Below are 17,358 nucleotides of genomic sequence, written 5' to 3' on the forward strand. Positions count from 1 at the left end.
ATGAGGAGTCGGAGCTGTTGGGATTACGGGTTTCTTGGGTCAAAACTAAGATCCAGGCTTTCGGTGACATCTTGGATGCTGCTGTCCTGTCTGTGTCTGTTTGTGGTGAGGATGTTGAGGTCGTGGAGAGATTCACTTACCTTGGCAGTGATATTCATGTCTCTGCTGGCTGTGAGTCAGAGGTCAATAGACGTCTGGGTCGGGCCTGGGGAGTCATGGATTCACTGGATCATGGGGTGTGGCGCTGCCGGTACCTGTGCGGGAGGACGAAAGTCCGAGTCTTCAGGTCCTTGGTACTTCCAGTCTTGCTCTATGGGTGCGAGACTTGGACTCTGACCAAGGATCTGAGACGGAGACTTAATTCCTTTGGTATCAGGTCTCTTCGGAGAATCCTTGGTTATCGCTGGTCGGATTTTGTGTCCAACGAGCGGTTGCTGAGAGAGACTCGGATGAGATTTGTTACCTGCATAGTCCGTGAGCGTCAGTTGCGGCTGTATGGACATGTGGCTCGTTTTCCTGACTCTGATCCTGCTTACCAGATTCTCTCAGCGAGGGAGTCTCATGAGTGGAGGAGGCCAGTGGGTCGACCACGTGCCTCATGGTTGCAACAGGTTGACCATCATCTCAAGGAGATGGGGATGGGCCTGGCATCTGCCTGGCGGATGGCCAGACGGAGGCCCCTGGAGTACCGGCGGAAAGTGTACGCAGCGACGTGCTGTTCTGGCACATGCTCCCATACCTGACCTGACCTGACGTGGGGCCTTTGCTGTTCCAAGTGGGACTTTTTCTATACCATGTTGGGCTTTTTCTATACCACATGACACTTTTTCTATACCACGTGACACTTTTTTTCTACCATGTGGGGCTTTTTCTATACCACCTGGGGCTTTTTCTATACCATGTGGGGCTTTTTCTATACCACGTGACACTTTTTCTATATCACGTGGGGCTTTTTCTATGCCACGTGACACTTTTTCTATACCACGTGACACTTTTTCTATACAACGTTGATGTGGATTTTTTTTTTTAACCCACCTTTTTGTGACCGTTGAAGGATTCTACCTGGCCGATTGTGAAATCCTATTTGACTTCAGACAGAGTTTAACGTTTGTCCGATTTGGTTATAAAATCCTGCATAAAACCCTATCGACACTGATAACCGATGTCCACACAAGTCCTTCCTTGTGAAACAATTTATTATTCTAATTATACACCATACACTTCACACCCTCGTACAATGAACTTAAGAATCTCCATTGATTGCAATATTATTTCGTTCTATTTCATTTATTCTTACTTTAGTTAACAGTTCGACCAACCTGATTCAATTCACTTCCACATTACATCAGAGTTTTATTCTAACTTGGTACTTGGTCAGTTCCAAGGAGCACAAGCCACTGAGATTCTAATACTTCCTTAGGTACTTGCACTGAAACAATTTTACATTTCAAAGCATTTTATACTTTCATAAGAGAGTGGTGGGGGGCTATAAACCCAGACTGCAGACGTGTCCTTTAGACGAGAAGCCACTTCGTATATTTCGAGGCAAAGGTTCTCTGTTATCAGCTCAGGTCACACCGCTCCAGACCAAGACATTTATCAACATTTAGGGCAAAAGTCTCTTGGCCAGAAAGGACAGCCAATTCAACTTATAGCATAAAACTTCCATTTCTAAAACCACATTTGTTACAATTTAGAATACATTAATATAAAAATTTTCCCCCACACTGACACTTTTCTCTACCACGTGGGGCTTTTTCTATACCACATGGGGCTTTTTCTATACCACATGGGCTTTTTTATATACCACATGGGGCTTTTTCTATACCACGTGATACTTTTTCTATGCCACGTGGGGCTTTTTCTCCACCACGTTGGGCTTTTTCTATACCACAAGGGGCTTTTTCTATACCACGTGGGGCTTTTTCTATACCACGTGGGGCTTTTTCTATACCACGTGACACTTTTTCTATTCCACGTTGGGCTTTTTCTATACCACGTGGGGATTTTTCTATATCACGTGGGTCTTTTTATACACCAGGTGAGGCTTTTTCTACACCACGTGGGGCTTTTTCTACACCACGTGGGGCTTTTTCTACACCACGTGACACTTTCTATACCACGTGGGGCTTTTTCTATACCACGTGGGACTTTTTCTATACCACGTGACACTTTTTCTGTACCACGTGGGGCTTTTTCTGTACCACGTGGGGCCTTTTCTATACCATGTGACACTTTTTCTGCACCACGTGACACTTTTTCTATGTCCAGGGGTCCTTTTGATTATGGCTGGTGACCCTCAAATGGTACTGCAGAAGGCTCTCAGAAGGACTTATTAGGGGTCCCATGGTTATAATGTGGTCTGCAGGATATACAGGGTCTTCAAAGGTCTTTGGGTTATAAACGGTCTTAGGAGTCCAAAGGGTCTTTGGCGCCTTAAGGGTTCTTTCGGGTCAAAAGGGTCTTTGGGGTCAAAAGGGTATAAAAGGTCTTTGGGTTAAAAAGGGTCTTATGGGTATTTGGGGTCTTTGGCACCTTAAAGAATATTTGGGTTATGAAGGGTCGAAGTGGTTCAAGGGTCTTTGGGGTCGAAGGGATATTTAGGGTACAAGGGGTCTTCAGGGTGTCAAGGGATCTAAATATATTGTTTCGGCCATGGGTCCCGAGACACCTGTGTATTACTCAGGGGGTTTAATCCCCATTTGTCCACGGAAGAGCTGGACCTGGGGCCACCGCTCACAATTAACGTTGTGGTACAGTGGGTTGCTTTAGAACCACAAATGCCACTCAGTTAACCACGAGTTCCAGTGTCCACTGTCTAATTATGCCGTTTAACTTGAGGTGACGTGGTTACCTGAACGGGAAGCATGCCCTCAGCAGAGCACAAATCTTATCTTTATTAGATCTTAATTCAGACGGCTGAGTGTTTAACCGCTGGTGCGTGCCAACTATTATTCGTCAAGTCGTGTGGTAATTACCTCCCAGTCTATCTAGGTTCAGACAATGCTGGCTCAATGGAAGGAAAGGACAAGCACGAACAGGTTGGAACATCAACAAGCAATTTATCAATAAGAAAATAAATTAATAAAAAATAACTTTTTCTTTCCGTGGTAAAAATAAATAAATTCCAAATCAATCAAAATGATCGTAAGCAAATAAATAATTAATCAAGCAAAATCAATCACAATGATAGGAAAAGACAAAGAGCAGATGCTTATCGGGGATTGACTTACTTAACTAAACACTGACAAGGGTACCCAGCAGATCATTCGGGGGTGGGGGGAAGAAGAATCATCTCGCTCACCAAAGAGAAGTCGTCTGTCAAACAAAATCGTCCTGAAATGTGTGAGCGTGCCTTGTCCATTGCCAGCATCCAGCCTTGCCATGCTCCCACTCACAAACAGGCTTGAACGCCAGTCGACTTCACCCCCAAGAAGCAGGTACGCCAAGGGCGACCGGCTGACTTGCACGATGAGGCAACCATCCGACTGGCACAATGAAGCAACTGTCCGACTGGCACGATGAAGCAACCTTCCGACTGGCATGATGAAGCAACCATCCGACTGGCACGATGAAGCAACCGTCTGACTGTAAATGATGAAGCAGCCGTCTGGAAATCACGAAGCAGCCGTCTGACTGACAAACTGACTCCGCGTCGACTGACCCATACTTCATCGGCATCGACTGACCCATGCTTCACTCGGCGTCGACTGACCTGCGCCTCACTCGTTGTCGACTGACCCGTGCCTCACTCATTGTCAACTGACCTGTGCCTCAGTCGTTGTCGACTGACCTGCGCCACATTCGTTGTTGACTGACCCGCGCCTCACTCGTTGTCGACTGACCCGTGCCTCACTCGTCGACTGACCCGTGCCTCACTCATTGTCGACTGACCCATGCTTCACCCGTTGTCGACTGACCTGTGCCTCAGTCGTAGTCGACTGACCCATGCCTTATTCATTGTCGAGTGACCCGCGCATGCACCGCTCGCCACTCGTCTCCCTGGAACGGACCTCCCTCTCTTTTTATAGGTGACTTGTCTCGTCAGCACAGACTCTCCCCAAATTCACCCCGTCCCATTTGCGCACCGTTACCGTGACAACCCACACATCCTGCGGTTATTCCTGGCTTACGAGGCCATGTCTGTGGTGCTGGGCAAGCAAAAAATAGCCATTTGTCAGATTTACCGAGCACAAACGTGAGGCGCTCATAAAACGTCAACAACAAATATTACCTCACTGTTGAGCCCGACATGAACAGGAGGCAGCCACCGTCCATAGAGCTGCGGAACGGGGTGTCGAACATCGCTGGAAAAAGGCGGGTCTCGGCGTCCGTGAAAAAAAACGGGGGAAAGTGGGCTTCGGCGTCGTGAATATGTCTGTCGTCAAGAGAAAAAGCTTTCCATGAGTGAGAGGATCTGTTCTTTACCCTTCTCAACGCATCACATTTAGAATCCCACCAGACACGGGGATGGGTCTATCCTGGACATGCATTTAGGGAAATAACTATCTGAGGACCTGGATGTTGGTATGCATTCATCGGATTGGATTCTGAAATCCGTAACAATATAAAGGGGCAGGAATGCGCATGTACGCTTAGACGCATGGACGCTTAGACGCATGGACGCATGCATGCATGGACACATGCATGGCTCCTTTTATAATATTGATCATTTATTCACCATCTCCCAAGGACACAGTGCCTGTTCTGTTCGCCTGGGAAGAAAAATAGCAATGAACTCTTGTTCATGAGAAAAGGGGTACCGAGAAAATGAAGTAGAGGCAGATGTTTTGGATGCACCATTTTTTTCGGAATTTTAACCAAACTGTATTAAGGAAATACTCTTTGTTGCTTTCAATGGATAAATTCCATTAGGTTGTCTCCTAACGCACACTAACATTTTAAGTCTTCACCAAGACTAGAATATTCCATTATACCTCTATCCTGTCAATCCGTTCACATATGAATGAGCGACGGGAATATCAATTGCACCCGAAATGACGTCAGTAACCCTTTCATATAAACAATGGAGGTTTGTGTGCAACTCCTTGTTCTATCACAATAGTTCAGCATCACCACATTTGTGTGCATTGGTTATACCGCCTATACGTTCAGTTCATCCCCTGCGGAATAAGCATCATTGAAAAATCCAATGGTTCGCACTCACTACTCACTAACTCATCCACATTCCCATCGGCCACAGTTTGGCTTTCGCTCGAGTGAGGAGATCGAGGTGCAAGACAACCGAGACACAAAGACTGCAGGACCGGACAAGTGTGGAAGAGCTGTGCTCGTGTTCTCACTCAAGAATGAAATCGGTGGTCTGCTCAAAGCACTCAAGGTGTTTCAGGTGTGGTTTCTGAAGTGGTTATAATATGGTATTTTTGCGAAGAAGTTGATAAGATCATGTCTTTCCACATCATGTGACAAGCTGACTTAAGGGGTCAGATCATAATATATACCTTACAATGCTCTCAGTCGTTTATACTGAAAGGGTCTAAAATGGTCTGCTATAAAAGTGAATTTTTTTCTTTCTTTGTTTATTTATGCTTGAAAAACTAAAAAACTACTGAACAAAATCCAACCAAATTTTATACGTTTGTGAAGAGTACCCCACATATGGTTTCTGTCAGGGTAGCATCTCTGGTGGAGGTGGTTAAAGGTGGGGAAAGACCCCAATTATTTTTTATGTAAATGTGTATCATGTAGCGCCATGCATGGGAGCCAATATTACAAATCAATTTCTTCTTTCATAAAGAAAGTTTAAACTATTTAAAACATACTTTATGGTGATGTTTAAATCTGAGTGAGAAAAATTCGAAATATTTAAAATGCTTCATGTCACTCATTTTAAGCAGAGATTCAAACCAAATGATCCAACACTGAGCTTCACAGCGAAGTGGAAGTTATTTTTACTCACACCATATATAAGCAGTAATGATGGCTGACGAAGGTGATGTTAGCTGACGTTAAAGGAGATGGAAGACGACCTCGAGCAAATGATAGGGTGAATCGAGCAGAAAGTTTTTTTGCATTGATTTTTGCATTCAAGGATACCTACAAGAAAAGGGTGTTCGATTTTACATTCCTTATGAATTGGAACATAGACACAGGCAATTTTCAATTAAAAACTGGCTTTATACTGATGTTAAAAAACCCACAAATAGAGATTTGATTAAAATATTAAATAAAAATGAACTTCTAAAGTTGAAATATAAAACTCTTTTAGAAATCATCAGCAAATCGTATTGGTTTCCTATTATGAGAAAAATAATTGTGGATTCAATAGTATTGCAGAATCTAGATGAATATATGTATGACATTCTATGGGGTGAAAGTGGTTTAAGGATAATAAGGGATGAGGAAAGAGTTGAAGAAACTGAGGAGAGGGAGAAGAGAGAGAAGGAGGAGAGGGAGAAGAGAGAGAAGGAGGTGAGGAAGAAGAGAGAGGAGGAGAGGGAGAATATAGAGAAGAGAGAGAAGGAGGAGAGGGAGGAAAGAGAGAGAATATATAAATATAAAAATATGAAAACCAGTGAGATTAGAAAAAGATCAAAGGTATTAAAGAAAATAAATAAATCAATGCACCGAGGAGGAAAACAAAGTATTGGCAAGTCTATTAGAAATATATGCGTCAAGACTATTAACATCGGTTTCAGGGAGATTTAAACGAGAAAGTTGAGATAAAGAAGAGAAAGAAGGAAAAGATTATATTATTGATGAAGTTGGTGTAATTGATTTTGATTTAAGTTTTACATTTTTTTTTTCTTTAATAAATGGAGGAGAGAGTGAAGACATTTCTAAGGATTCTTTATGTTTTAAAAATTAAGATTCAAATGAGCATGTTGGAAACTAAAAAGGTTTTTGCACTCTGAAGGAATTTTTTAAATAAATAAATGAGTTATTGCCTAAAATGTAAAAAGACAACCAAGAGTAAAAATATCTCGTATGTTAAAAGTTAAAATAATAGGGTTATACAAAAAGGTACATGTTTGGTGTGTGGCTCAAAAAAGAGTGAATTCATCAAACACAAACAAGGGGAAGATATACAAAAGTTTTTATCAGGAAGTAAATTTACAACTGGAATACCAGGGGAATTACATCTACCAGGGTATTCTTTCTGTGGTCCAGGAACAAACTTTGATAAAAGATTAGATGAGGCTGACAATCCTAAACCATGGAGCAACCTATCAATAGAGTTGATGAAGTGTGCATGAGGCACGATATTGACTATGGAAAGAGCACAACGTTGGAAGAAAAACATGAAGCCGATAGAGAAATGTATAATTTGTCTCTGATACAAAATCCAACCTTGAGAGAAAAAGTTGAAATGTTTATCGTGAAGATGATTATCAGTGCTAAATTGAAACTTGGGCTTGCAAATTCAAAAAACTTGTAGGCTCGAACAATGTCATTAAGATTGAAGAGCAATTTGCTGATGAATTACATAAACCAATAATCACAAAGTTTCATAGAAGGAAGGTTTATTCCAAGGAAGTTGATTATATCTGCTCCGCTGATTTAATTAAACTCAATTATGATAAGGGGTACAAGTATGCTTTAACCGTTACTGATTTGAGGAGTAGATATGCGTGGGTTGTCTCTTTGAAAAACAAAACAGGAAATACTCTTCTTATGTTAGCCTTTCAACAGTTATTCAATAAAAGCAAGAGAAAAGCAAAAAAATTGTGGACTGATGAGGGTACATAGTTCTATAACAAAACATTTATGAATTTTCTTTAAAATAACAACATTACATTATACAGCACCTTTAATAATGGAAAAGTGGTTGTTATTGAGCGTTTTAATCGCATTTTAAAAGAGAGACGATATAACAAATTCACTCAACTCGGTTCTCAACAATGGTTGTCTTTAATTCAGGACATTGTAGATAAGTACAACGGCATGATTCATACCTCAAGGAAAATGAAGCCATCAGAAACATTTACAAAATTAAAATATGAAAAAGAGATGAATGTCAGAGCCTTAGTTCAAAGTTGGTGATATAGTAAGAATATACAGGTGGAAATCTCATTTTGAAAAAGGTTATACAAAGTGATGGACAAATGAACTTTTTTTTTAATTGTTGATGTTGTCGGTTCAGTTCCTTGGACTTACAAATTATGTGATTTAAAGGGGGAAGAGATTTTAGGTTCATTTTATTTGCAGGAATTACAAAAGACAAAGAAAAATTGAAAAAAAAAGAATTTTTTTTGACTCCGCCCCTTTTTAAACTCCGCCTCTTTTTGACTTCGCCCACACAAGCCACATCCACACAAGCCCCACTCACAAAAGCCACATACACATCCATCATATCCACATAATTAGTGATTAGTTTATTAGTTCCCACACACAACATATTTAATTTAAAAAAATTGCTCCACCCACACAAGCCCCATCCACACAAGCTCCACCCACACAAGCTCCACCCACCCACACAAGCCCCACCCACACAAGCTCCAACCACACAAGCCCCACCCACCCACATAAGCCCCACCCACACAAGCCCCACCCATCCACACAAGCTCCACCCACCCACACAAGCCCCACCCACACAAGCTCCGCCCATACAAGTTCCACCCACACAAGCTCCAACCACACAAGCTCCACCACCCATACAAGCCCCACCCACACAAGTTCCACCCACACAAGCCCCACACACACAAGCTCCACCCACCCATGCAAGCCCCACCCACACAAGCTCCACCCACACAACCCCACCCCCACAAGCCTACCAACCCCACCCCCCTGTTCACCCCCACCTTTGACCCACCACCCCCTGATCCCACTCCCCACCCTTCCCCACACACACATGGGGAGGGGAGGGGATAGGGATGAGGGGGTTGGTGGGTCGTTGGGGAGCACACCTACCCCCAACCCTAACCCCTCCCCCAACCCCCCCCCTCCCCTTTACATCTTCTTTATTCTTTTCTTGTAATTCATAATCAGATAATTATAAGGAAAGCATTTATAATTAAACAAAAGTAATTACATTGAACAAAATCTTCTTTCGCAGCAGTCTGATAGTTTTTTGGGGTTTTGAAACTCGATCAACATATACTGTTCAAAACAAAGAGTGAAGAACAATTAGGGTATATAAAGATGATTATATTTTGATATTAATGAAATAATAAATATAACATTTACCTCCAGAAGATAGTGTTGTGTCAGATTCCTCCAGAAGATTAAGTTCTGTGTTTGGTTCATTCAGACAGGTGTTTAAACTGAAAAAAATTAATAATAACAATAATAATGAGTCAAAGACACACACACACTCACATACACACACACACACACACACACACACACACACACACACACACACACACACACATAGACATATACACAAACATATATACACACACAAAGGCAGAGCTAAAGACATAAAGACACACGGATGGATAATTTCTCACCTTTGACTCGACTCATTCAAGATCAGAGGACGTGAGAGAACTTCTTTCCAGCCAACAAAAATGTCGTTCATTTCTCTTCTGAACGATTGAATGTCTTTATAGTCCAGTAGAAATTACATTGGACCTAGACATTTCTGTTAACAGGCCAATTATTGTTTTAAACAGTACAGAAGAGTGTATTTAGTCACTACATAAAACCCAAGAAAAATCAAGATTGGGCAAATTATTGTTTTTGGACCAATTACATTGATCGGGTGTCTTTTCGTGCAAAACCCATATTCACACATGTGTACTTTGGTAATCAAATTATTTCTGCAAATAATGGCTTCCAACTATAATGTCTTATTGAAATTTGATATTTAAATCCTAAAAGAGTATAAAATAAATCAACTTTGGTAAATAAATTTACTTGTTTAAATAAATCCAAGATGGCCGCAATACAGATTTGTCCTATGTGGTATGATCAAATAAGATGTTTCCAAATTGAACAATGTGAATAATATCAATTTATTTCAATAATATATTAGCTTTATATATATTGAATGACCGTTTTTACAGCCATTTTTCCCTGCTGTGCAGGGGTTGGGCTTTTCTTGAGGCAATGTTTTATGGCCGGATGCCCTTCCTGACGCCAACCCTGGTCGCCTCTTACGACACACAGGGATATGGTACACCTATTCTAACCGGGGCATACACCGGGACCAGTACACTGGTCCTCATTTCGCCGACCTCGGAAGGATGACAGGCTGAGTCAACCCCCTGGTGTTAATTCAGCAGCCAACGGGGCTTGAACTCAGGACCCTGGGATCCCAAGCCACCACCCTAACCACTAAGCCAACACCAGGCTTAATAATATATTAGCTTTGAAATATAATATATTATCTTTAATAGATTATGATTTAATTTATTGATTTAATTATGAATCCAAGATGGCCACCATTTGAATAATCAATTTCACATTTCCTTCTATATCATGTTTTGAAATAATACAGTCACTGTTAGAGTGTCTAAATACTTAAATATGATTGGTCTATACTTTATCATTAGATATTCATACTCTACAGCAATTGTAACCATACTATTGCAATATTTTCATTATGTATACTAAAACAATATTCTAAATACTTATTGTCCCATGAACATCTTCTAAAATATACTTCATATCTTATGGCAAAATACCCTGAGATATATTATGGCATGACTTACTTATATTATAATAGTGAATCGAAGTGTCTCTCCTCATACATTAATTCATGAAACTTACAATACAGGTGTTCATGTTATTCATAGAAGACAAATGGCAACCAGTATCTTGTGCAAATCAGTATCTTGTGTAACTTCAACTAACGACACAGGGAAACAATAAACTTTTGTACACCACCGTATTCACATTCCTTGCTAGTCATCATCCATATCGGCATTCAGAACAGGGGAAGGGTTTGAACAGAACCCTTTGCACTTGCAGTGAATACTGCATGGAATTCTCTTCTTAGAGCAGCTACAGTTGGTACACAGTCTTGAACTTGTTGAACAGGAACAGTTGATTTCCTTCAAGAGGTTTTCTGTGGCAGCACACTTGTCTATGATTACAGGTGTAATAATACTGTTCACAGTTTGAAAGCCATACTCATGTTTGTCCAATACAGTCTTGAACTGAAGCCATGTGGATACTTGGTGGTGTACTCGAAGAGAATGGAAATAGCATGCTCTACTTGTAGGTGGCATCCTCTCAACAGGTACAAACTTTGTGGAGATGGCAAACAAATACCTGAGTTCATCAAGATGGCGTTTCTCGTTGACATGGCTGTAGAGAGAACTTACAAACTGTTCTCCTGCTGCTGCAATTGTATCTTTGGAAGCTGACAGGTCAACAAATGTCGATGGAGACGTTTTAAGTTTATCCGATGCCTGTAGCAGCTTGAAGTGCTTCACTTTTCCCATCCCAAACATTGCAGACGTTGTGTCACACCCAGACATGGCATGCACAAATGGTAGTAACCTGCACATTTCAGCACCCAGAGCTTGTTTACAGTCATTGATGGATATCAGGTGTTTCTTTGTCTTCATGAAAATGTTGGTGTTTGGCTTGCTGTCTTGAAGTGGTAGCACCAATACATCTGTGTCGTCTGCCATGACGACTACTTGCTCTGTGTTCTCTGCCATTTGGATAGCTTGTTTGGCAACAATGACATCAGCATCATCCTCTTCCCCTGCATGCTCTACGATTATTTCATCAGCTTCCAGGTGATTCGCCAGGAGATCAATTAACGCTTGTTTGTTGTGCTTATTTGCCAAAAATGAAGACTTGTCTAGTGGAACTGGCATCATGTTCTTCACAGCGAAGTTTGGTGCAGAAACTTTCTGCAGTTTTCATCTCTTTTGTTCTGGCTCCTTGGTAGTGGAAGTTTGATAGCTATCAAAGACAACACACAGTGGATAGTGTGGCACCGACTTGTTTAGCACACTGTCAATATAGGCTCTACATACATCAAGGATGGAACCGATCTTTGGCCATGGTAGCTGTTGTAGAAGTGCACATCCATCGATAACTGTTCCTGCTTCAGTTGTGTGTCCATGGGCATCTTCTTTGTGATACGTGTCTAACAGAAACTTTGCCAGTGGAGACTTTTGACATTTCCTCATTGATCCATCATCATTGAAGAGAGCTGGTGACACTGCTGCTAATTCAAATGAAAATACGCTTAACAATGGAGGACCACTGACAAGAGCCATTGCCAAAAGTCTTTGATAAAGTTCCGCCGATGACATTCTCAGGTCTACTCCATCAGATACAGGTACAGACTTCTTCATGATCGCAAAGGTGGTGGCTTGATCAGATTTTTTCAGGACAACATCACTGAACTTCATTCCTGTCATTTTATGTTGAACTTTGCTCCCAAGACTGACTGCTTCATCCACATTGACTTTGTCACTTGCAACAACATCGGTGGCAATATTTTTCAACTGATCTTCTTGGGTTGCTTGGAAAGGATTGTGACTCCTCAGAAAGGTGATGAAGGTCTGTAAATCCTGAAAGTCTTGTCTTATCCTTCCAGGATTCATCTCTCTGTGGTGATCAGTAGGCTCTGCAGATGTGTTGGTGAGCATTCGTAGTGCATCGGTGTACTGTGCAACAATATGGGCAAAGAGCAGCCATTTGGTCCTGGCTGTGTCCTTGTGGGTGATGTTGATCAGACCTCCTTGCGTTTTCCCAGCTCTCATTCGACACTGTTCGATTATCATGTCACTCCAAATTCCACTCCATAACATTTTGGGGTTTCTTCGAATTGTGAACATACCCTCTTCCATGGGTCCCTTCAGGCATGAACACAAATTTAGGCAATCTTGTAGATACAATCTACCAAACTTGGCATAGTTGTTGTGACCAGAAGCTGCAAATAGTGGAAGCATGTCTTCTGTGGCCTTTAGATGAAAAATTACAGTTACCCAGTCGTTCTTCTCTCATGAACATTCTCACAGTTGATACAAACTCCATGAACATCAACCACAACTTACTTGTCCTCGACAATCTCTTTCGTTGTTTTAATTCAGCCAACTTCACATGAAGCTCTTTGAGTGCTTGGTCTGTGTAGTTGAGGTAATCACCTACTTCAAAGAGTGTGTGTTGAAGTTTCCTGAGATGCTCTGTTGTTTCTGTTGAAAGAGCTGCCTCACTTGTTGCCTGGATATTTTCATCATCTTCATCCCAAATTTCTTTTATTGGGTTGTCAGATTCCATCAATACGACATGGAGAGCTGAATCAGTCAAGAGGCATGCTCGGAGACTTTTTGTCTACGACTTCCCATCAAACATCTTGGGGTAGTCAGGAGGCCCAATGCAGAATAGTGTACGACCCTGCTGATTCCGTGTTAGAATAGTGCAACAGGTGTAAATTGACTGTCCAGACACACAGAAACGTGAATCAACTTGTTGCCAACTCTGGATATGGCTAGTATGGCCGCCATGACAGTTTACAAAATGGTCACCATTAAATACACTTTTCGTCATATTTCAGCCACAAATTGACATGAAATTACAAAATTAGGGTCGATTTCCATGTTTTTGAGCATGCCTGAGCTGATGGGAGTATAGAAAAAAACATTGCTCCATCCATTTTCTAAAAATAATATGACTTGTTTTTCACTATATTATTTTTAAAGAAATGTTCAGGCTCGAATTAGAATGTCTGATTATACAAACCACAATCAATGAATTTTACAACTTTGCTATAAAATGAACCTAAACTACATAACTGTGTGTTTTTCTGTTACCCAGGACTAACTGAAAAATGAAAGCCGCAAGATTTCTCACAGGGGGTTCAAGGGATCGAGAAGAAGAAGAGCATGTAGACTGGAATAAATGCTTTATTTGCCAGGACAGTTCAAAAACTAGCAAGTCAACGCCACTTCGAAAGACTACAATCGTTGGTGTGAAAACTGTAGCTGAATGTTGCAAAGAAAGAGAGAAATATAATGACGCTAAATATGTTGACTCATTCTCAAGAATCAGAAAATATTCTGTACCGGAGCACGTCGAAAAGATTCAATGGCACAAATTCTGCTATAGTGACTTTACTCACGCACAAAAAATAGACAGACTGAAGTCAAGGATTCAGCCACAATCTGTGACTTACGCAGAAGAGATACCCACAACATCAGGTTCCTCAGAGAAATACCATGTCCCAAAGTCACTAAGATCCGCGCACAGCGCTATGGATTGGTCAAAATGCGCTTTCTGCCAGACTGACATTCCTGGAAAAGCTGGTGTCCTGACAAATGTTGAATTTGATCACACATCATCCAGGATGCTTAGTTTGGCCCAATTTGACCCCACCATGCGTCACAGGTTTGCAGGTGTTTCAGACTTGATGGCAGCTGAAGGTAAATATCACCTCAAGTGTTGTTTCTTTTCGCAGAAAGTATAAAAAGGAGAGTGGAGCAAAAAACCAGTCTCCTGACAGCATCTGTTTCAGAAATGTGATGAACCAGCTTGAGAAAGAGCTGCAGAAGGGACATGTGTTTACCCTGAAAAACATCTAGGAGGCTCTTCCTTGCATATACAGTTGCCAAAAGTTCATCGAGACCACTGTCCTCCATACATTTGCAACCAGCACCAAGATATGGCATGAGCTGATGAAATCCTCCAAGTCTGAACATGAGAAAACTCTTGTGGGTTGTCTGTCTTAATTTTGTACCCTTTGGCATAAAGGGGCTGGTCAAAGGTAAGTTGTGCACAACATTGTCTAAGGTTTCGTCTCTGAGAGTCAACAAACTTCATGGTGCTGTAAACAGCTTCATTGCTCTGAGGATTCAAAGGTATCATGGGGTTATAGCTGACAGATGTACAAATACAATGGCCTTTTGATATCTCAGACATAAAACCTTGCCAATTTGGTGCTGAGTGGTTGTATATACTTGCCAACAGCCACAATGTATCCAGCTCGAGGAACTTCTGTGTTGACACGCTGATCTTTGGAATTTCTTCAAATCTGACAGCAGACATGAGGTTTTTCACTGGTTGCTTGTATGGACGAATTAGATTTCCAAAATTGCCTGCTGATAGTATGTCCAATGATGACACCTTTCCCCTTTGTACCTGCACATTACTGGTTTTCACAGGTGTCTAACAAGTTACAATACCCATTACATGAGTTGTTTGTTGGCCGTTTAGTGTATCTTCATTGTCGTCAAAATTGTCGGCCACCCACTGACAAAATCCTTCTGTTATGGCATCTCCTTGGGTGGCTTGGAGTGTGGCATTACTTGTTTGAGTAACGTCTGCAACTTCCTCAAAATTGATGACTTGATCATAAGACACGCTTACACTAAGTCCGGAGAGGAGGTTCAGTGCAACACGGGAACGTGTTGTTTGATGAATGAAGAGTCCAGTAGACAATAGCAGGGGTGACATAAATGACCCCTGCTATTGACCCTGTGGTCAATAGCCTGTGGCCCCTGTGGTGAGATGCTTGCATCAGGATGTGGCATACAGAGGCAATCAGTATCCGTTGTCGGAGGTTGGTGGATGAAGTACGTGGCTTGTCAAACATGTTCTTCAGTAATTCATGAAGAACAAGTGGAATTTGTTTTTCAAGGCAATCAATATCAACTTCACCTGGATTGGGATAAGCATCAATGTCCAACGGCATATCTTTCATTGCATCCTTCACTGTTCGTCCAAGGCGCTTTGCAGACGAGATCTTCATCAACATTGCCATTAGCTAATGATTCCTTATATGAATCATGTAGTATAGAACATGCCTGATCGCTCAAAGTCACAACATTTGGCCTTCCATCAACTTCTGCAATGGTAATTTTTGTATCAAGGTAGTGAAGAAGTAGTCGTTTGAAATGCTTCAGACTATAAAGGGTGATATGTGGCAGAAGTTCACCTGTATACTGGTCCAAAAGCTCCTGTACTGTGTGCTGTTTCTCATCTTCCTCCATAATATCAGGGAGTCTATCACACCATGAAGTAAAAAAGTTGTTTTGAATATCACGGGTTGGGTTTTCAGTTGTTTCTTTAGATATTCTATCATGCTCTGCCATAAAGAATTACATACACTTTCGGTGATGTTGCTTCCATGGCACGAATGTCACCTGCAACAATGATGCGGGCCTTAACATCTGCCACCTTGGTATCAGATCTGTTTTCACAGATATCAAGTAGTGTTTCTTGTAACACACTTTTCTTACCCCTCCCGACGATTTCAACATTGCTGATACCTGCATTTCTATTTGGATGCTTGTGTATTTCTCCCAAGTCAATCTTACTGGCACATATGAGACGGTGAGTCTTATACTCAAACACATCATCTCCTGATCTTGAAACACATGGATCAATCTTTTCATTATCAAGTTGCTGTGCCTTCTGAATATTGAAAGATGAGATGTATGTCTTTCGGCACTTTTCATGCACAAAGTTATTCTGATTCGAGGTAAGGGTGTTGTGAAGTAAATCATTGCGTTGAATAGATGCCTTGATCAGAGAGTTGACACCCTTCTCTCCCAGTTGCACTTCTCCTTCACCACTGTGACATATAACACAAGCCATGCCAGTGGGTCAACCACACCTGAAAGGAGAAATTAATTCCAAAGTTAGCAATTTTAGGATAAATCATTAGAAAACTTAGTTATAAATTCCAATAAAATGTTAAGATATTTAGAAATGTCATTGTTTGAAGACATTCTTATAATTAAGATATTTTATTTCATATATGCAATGTAATAACATTGTAGCATTATAAATATAAATTAAATGTATTTAATTCCAGGCAAAATAGTTGATAGTTTTAAGAAAATCCATTTGAAGGTTCTAAAATATATAGTAATCTTAATATGTTTTCAAGAAAACAGCATCTGAGCAATCGGAACAAGTCAAAGGATGATGTTCCGAATGCTTCAAAATCTCGCACTGAAATCAGGAATCTTTGAAAGTAAAGTAAGCAACGTGATTCTTTTCAGGTGTTCCCTCATTCTAGCAATGAACAATATTGATCACAGCCAGATTTGAAGTTATAGACACCGATATATATTGTTTTTTTAAAATAAATTGGCACCAAGAAAGCTACAGTCTATTTATAGTAACAACACTCGAGCATGAAAAGATATCTAGTTTTTTAATATGATTGCCAAAATCAGAGTTGCAATTGATGCTAATGGTAACTTTCAAGAACATATGGATGTCAAAGGGGGTTTGCACCTTTGCATCGTATTTATATTGGCAGTTTGGTGATCCAGAGCTGAGGCCCTAAGGTCAAATACACGAGGCTGGCACTACTCTCATTTTCTTTCAATTGCAAGGATACTACGTCATTATGTGTGGGCATAATGTTTCTTGGGTCTTTATATGTATTTTACAAGAGCATTGTATCTCAACATTCATACATACCTTCTTGTTTGTCCATTTGTGCAGGTACCAACAGGTCCAGTAACCTTAACATGT

General features: G+C 41.0%; 1 protein-coding gene across 1 annotated transcript in view; it reads left to right on the top strand.

The window, feature by feature from the left end:
- Positions 1 to 17,358, top strand: part of TPH1 (tryptophan hydroxylase 1) — a 175,190-nt gene that overhangs the window by 36,364 nt on the left and 121,468 nt on the right. The window contains exon 2 of the mRNA XM_085880358.1: positions 5,204 to 5,350. Within this exon, the coding sequence (XP_085736484.1) occupies positions 5,204 to 5,350 (147 nt within the window). The remainder of the gene's footprint in view (positions 1 to 5,203; positions 5,351 to 17,358) is intronic.

Source organism: Eptatretus burgeri, chromosome 5 (assembly GCF_056783735.1).
Source record: "Eptatretus burgeri isolate ZD-2024b chromosome 5, Ebu_testis_v1, whole genome shotgun sequence".
NCBI classification, from domain to species: domain Eukaryota; kingdom Metazoa; phylum Chordata; class Myxini; order Myxiniformes; family Myxinidae; genus Eptatretus; species Eptatretus burgeri.